Raw genomic sequence first — 4,940 nt, 5'->3', positions numbered from 1 at the left:
GTGAGGGCAGCTTTGATTTTGTTGTCATGGTGTAAACAGAAAGTTTAGCAAAGAAAATATATAATTTCTTTAACTACAAGGTTTAAACAAGCAATAATGTTCTTTTGAAGAAATCAAAAAGCTGTTCAATATCGGAGGCTTCAAGAACATTTGATAAGCAGGAAATAAGGTGTTATGGAGTTACACCACTCCCGTTTTTCTGTCAGTGTCCTATGGAGGCAGTGATCTGGTCCACAGGTACAGAGGACCTCCTTATGAGTCAACAACCCACACCTTGATGTAGAGGCCAAGCGAACCTTCAACACAGAGTCATACAAACTGACAACAGAACAATGAAATTCTTATTTGCTGCAGCTTAATGGGCCTGTAAGTTCAATCCTTTTGTCTCATATCTTCTGTTATTTCATCTCTGGCCTTTGTCCACCATTGGCCTATCAAAACCCGTCCTTCACTTGTGTGTCAACCTATTACGTACCAGGCTTTGTCCTACCTCTCCTCTCTTCCAACTTTCTTCCCCCCTCTCCCCCTCCCCCCCACAATCTGTTTGAAGAAGACCTGAAACGTCACCTATCCATGTTCTCCAGAGATGCTGCCTGTCCTATTGAGTTACTTCAGCACTTTCTGTCTATCTTTGGTATAAACCAGCATCTGCATAATTGGAGTACCTTGCAATATGATCAATTGCCTGAGAACGAGGATTGGGATACTGCGCAGATGGTACATTCATGAGGTTCTGAAACACCTACTGTGGTGTATGTAACTGGTGTTGTCCCTGGCATGACCTACTCCACAAAGCGAAACAGCAGTGACGTTGGAGTGAGGGAACCTGCTGGGTTTATGATAGAAACATAGTAAATAGGTGCAGGAGGAGGCCATTTGGCCCTTCGAGCCAGCACCGCCATTCATTGTGATCATGGCTGATCATCGACAATCAGTAACCTGTGCCTGCCTTCCCCCCATATCCCCTGATTCCACTAGCCCCTAGAGCTCTATCTAACTCTTTTAAATATCATCCAGTGAATTGGCCTCCACTGCCCTCTGTGGCAGAGAATTCCACAAATTCACAACTCTCTGGGTGTAAAAGTTTCTTCTCACCTCAGTGCTAGTGAACAACTCCAGGAATGGAACATTCCCTCAGCACCTCACTGGAGATCCGTGCAGACATCCACTCGATTGTCTCCAGCCAGTGGCACAGTGGTGCAGCTGGTAGAGCTGCTGCCTCACAGCGCCGGAGACCCGGGTTCGATCCTGACCTCGGGTGATGTCCGTGTGGAATCGGTACGTTCTCCCTAAGACGGTGTGGGTTTCCTCAGGGTCCTCTGATTTCCCTCCACATTTCAAGGATGTGCGGGTTAGTAGTTTAATTTGCCTTTGTAAATTGCCCCTAGTGTGTATAGAGTGGATGTGAAAGTGGTATAACATAGAACCAGTGTGAACGAGTGTGTGGACCTGGCGAGCCAAAGGGCCTGATTCCACGCTGTATCGCTATACTAAACTAAGCATGTCTCGAAGCCTGAACTCCCAGTAACAGAAGCGACGTATGAGCCCATGTTTCCTCTTGAATGTTCAATTATGTGTTGTGCACTTGTTAGTTATTTGACCCACACTATAGTGTCCACCTGAGTGGAGTTTTTGTCTTCTCAAGAACTAAACGGTAGGTGGAATAACAGAAAAGTGGGAAGGAATTGATGGGAATTTGAGGAGAATAAAAATGGGTTCAGTGTAAATGAAGGCTTGATGATTGGTACAAACGCATTGGGATGAAAGGCCTGTTTCCCAGTCCTGGAGTACTATGACTATCATTGAACTGGCTCCAGGGTCATTTTACAGAGCTTGTACAGAAGAGATTTACCAAAATGCTGCCTGGATTAAAGGGTATTAGCTATAAGAAGTTGAACAGACTTGGATATTTTTCTCTAGAATGACGGAGGCTGAGGGGAGACCTGATAGAAGTATATAAAATTATGAGAGGCATAGATAGTGTAGATGGTCACAACCTTTTTAACCAGGGTGGAAATGTCAAAGACAAGAGGGCATAGCTTTAAGGTTAGAGGGGACAACGTTTGAAAGTGATGTACCGGGCATATTCTTTACACAGAGTGTTGGCGCCTGGAATGTACTACCAGGAGTGGTGGTGGAGGCAGATAGGTGGCATTTAAGAGGATTTTGGATAGTCATACGGATATGCCGGGAATGGAGGGACGTTAATGATATGCAGGCAGAGGAGATTTGTTTAACTTGACGTCATGTTTGGCATGGACATTGTGGGCTGAAGGGCCTGTTCCTGTGCTGTACTGTTCTAGGGTCTATGTTCTTTTGTGGAGACACATCATGTGGGGCTGACTCCGTGGAAGGCAGATATGGTGAAAATGAAAATCTGATCTAATTGTGTCACCGATGTTTGTCATCATGTAGGAAACTTTTGGGATTATTTTTCCGGTACTTACAACTGAATAGAGTTTGGAAATCTGCACACCTGGGCCGCTGATTAAACACGTGAATCAAATTTATCTTTTAAACTCACATCTGATAAGAAATATGAATAACCTGGTTCAAAATAACAATACACAAAACACTCCTATTTGCTGTAAGAAATCACTTAATTTGTTCTTATCTTGCAAATACCACAAAATATTTAGATAATAAAACTAATTCAAAGCTAATGGTGCATCACCATCCTAATATTTAATTGAATGAGTATCACTGTCACACCCTTAAGTTGAAACGGTATATAACAGGGCAGTGAATTGCCTGCTATCTGTTCATTGAGTGAGACGAAGAAAAGATCATGGCTGGCTGGCAATTTGCACTCGCTGTTTTCTCCCTTACCCTTCTTTCCATTTCTGCTGAACCCAAGCACCAAGTGAAGGAAATACAGCAACTTGCCCAGACTGGCCAGGGCAATCCTTTACTTCTGAACGTTGATACCAGTGACAACGACTTCCAGGCTATTGCAGAAATGGCCATGCAAGAACTCAGCAGCCAGAAAGGCTCTCTGTACAAAATCGTCCAGTACCTGGATGCCAAAGCGCAGGTAATGTGTACGCAATTTATTCTTTCTGCAATTATGAATGAAAGGTGTTTACTCTACCTTTAAATGGCGGCTATGCCCTGCTTAAAAAGTGCCACTCTAACAAGTCTAGAGTTAGAAAATTGCTAGCGTGATGCAAGTGCAGGATCAGTGACCTGCACACGATGGTTTTCCCACTTGAAAAAGGCAGGAGTGGCTGCAGGTAGTTTGCTGACCTTTGGAGAGTTATACGGCGGGTCCCAATGTTATGTGCTGAATATGTACTCCAGATCAGAGAGTTGTCTTGGACTGAGTGCTGCAAACTGGTGCACTCTAGTTTTATCCACCTTATGGAACTGAATTTTAGTGGACATAAATTTAGAGTAAGGGGTAGGAGATTTCATGAGAATCTGAGGGGGGCCTGTAAGTGATGAGTACTGTACCTGGAATGCACTGCTGGAGAGAGTGTTGGAAGTAGTCACTGACAGTGTTTAAGCAGTGTCTGCATGAGCACTCGGCATAGAAGGCGATGGACTAAATGCTGGACGATGAGATGAATGTAGAGGGCACGATGGGGCGAATGGCCTGTTTTCACACTGTGCGTCTCTGAGTGGCTGACATGCTGTGAGGAGTGATGAAGCTGGCTGCTGCTCTGGGACAAAAGGGCCACAGATCAGGCCCTCAAATCACTGTGCATTAAGAGGACAAAATCTGTGTTAAAGCCCCAGGAAGTATTTGCTCAAAAGGGTTGTTTATAAATTTGGATTTAGATTTATTTTTGTCACGTATAGCAAGGTACAGTGAAAAGCTTTATTTTGCATGCTATCCAATTAAATCAGATAAAACTATACATAAATGCAATCAAGTCAAACTCAAGCACAGTAGGTGGAGCAAAGGGGAGGATAAAGAGTGCAGAATATTTTTCTCAATGATAACTGATGTGCTAATAGTAAATGATTGGACATACGAGGAAAATATTGACCAGAATGTTCTCTATAATACACATTAAAAATTTGGATGCATGAAGTCCATTTTTGAAATGAGAATGGGAAGGTGAGGAATGGTTATGTGAGGTGTCCCGGCATGCCTCCATCTTCCATGTACCTCTGGCAAAAGCAGTGTAAAATGTAAGAGTACAGCAATAGCACAGTGGGTTGATACAGCATCTTTTTACCTGGGATAGAACTGCTGGTAGACTGATGAGATTAAAATGTTACTGTTATTTTGGGGCAGAGGCAGCATTCAACACATGTTTAAATAGGTTTTGTTCTCACTCCAGGTGCTCGAGGGAATTCTCTACATGACGAATGTCTTCATCGGGAAAACTGACTGCCCAGCTTCTAGAACAGGACCGGCAGCAGCAGGCTGCAAAATCATTCCATCCTTTACAAAGTCTGAGGTAAAATGCAGCACTCTGCAATCTCTGTGGATTTTCATTATGTTGTGTCAGATAAATTAATCTTATTTTACCTCTTTCTTTTCCTTCCTAGTTCTTCATGTGCCACTTGGTATTATGGACTCCCCCTGCTGGTACACAAGGACGGGTATTGACAAAGGAATGTCTGAAAATTAACCTATAATCCATCCAGCCCACAAGACCATCATCCTCATCAGCAATGAAGGGAAAAGGCCTCAGTCCATGTTGAATGATTTTTCTGTAGTTGTATTAATAATAGTCCAAATGCGTTTACTCTGATTGTGGCAATGCCAGAACATGAATTACTTGATTAAATTATCATCAGAAATTAAATGCTTTAAAGAATCATTTCATTGTGTGGGATATGAACAGTACATGGTTACAAAGCTTTGACACATCTTGCAATCAGCCCATCCACTGATTTCTGATGCACACAATTCCTCACTATTGCAATATAACCGACCAACACATTCCACAAATCCATTCATTCAGGCATGCATACAATTGAAGATT

At 43.0% G+C, this 4,940-nt stretch overlaps 1 protein-coding gene across 1 annotated transcript; it reads left to right on the top strand.

Annotated features, from left to right (window-relative positions):
- The first annotated feature begins 2,788 nt into the window (after positions 1-2,788).
- Positions 2,789-4,714, top strand: LOC144597060 (cystatin-like). Its single transcript, XM_078405973.1, has 3 exons — positions 2,789-3,034; positions 4,290-4,409; positions 4,501-4,714. The coding sequence occupies exons 1-3, from the start codon at positions 2,789-2,791 to the stop codon at positions 4,588-4,590; spliced, it is 456 nt and encodes a 151-aa protein (XP_078262099.1). The 3' UTR covers positions 4,591-4,714.
- The last annotated feature ends 226 nt before the right edge of the window (positions 4,715-4,940 follow it).

This window comes from Rhinoraja longicauda, chromosome 9 (assembly GCF_053455715.1).
Source record: "Rhinoraja longicauda isolate Sanriku21f chromosome 9, sRhiLon1.1, whole genome shotgun sequence".
In the NCBI taxonomy this organism is placed as follows: domain Eukaryota; kingdom Metazoa; phylum Chordata; class Chondrichthyes; order Rajiformes; family Arhynchobatidae; genus Rhinoraja; species Rhinoraja longicauda.
The sequence above is the reverse complement of the archived record's forward strand: the minus strand, read 5'-3'. Positions and strand labels throughout refer to the sequence as shown.

Bases quoted from the DNA above. Each gene is read 5' to 3' on its own strand.
- LOC144597060 (XM_078405973.1), top strand. From the start codon at position 2,789: ATGGCTGGCTGGCAATTTGCACTCGCTGTTTTCTCCCTTACCCTTCTT. The intron at 3,035-4,289 runs GTAATGTGTACG...TTCTCACTCCAG, and splicing joins ACCTGGATGCCAAAGCGCAG to GTGCTCGAGGGAATTCTCTA. The intron at 4,410-4,500 runs GTAAAATGCAGC...TTTCCTTCCTAG, and splicing joins CATCCTTTACAAAGTCTGAG to TTCTTCATGTGCCACTTGGT.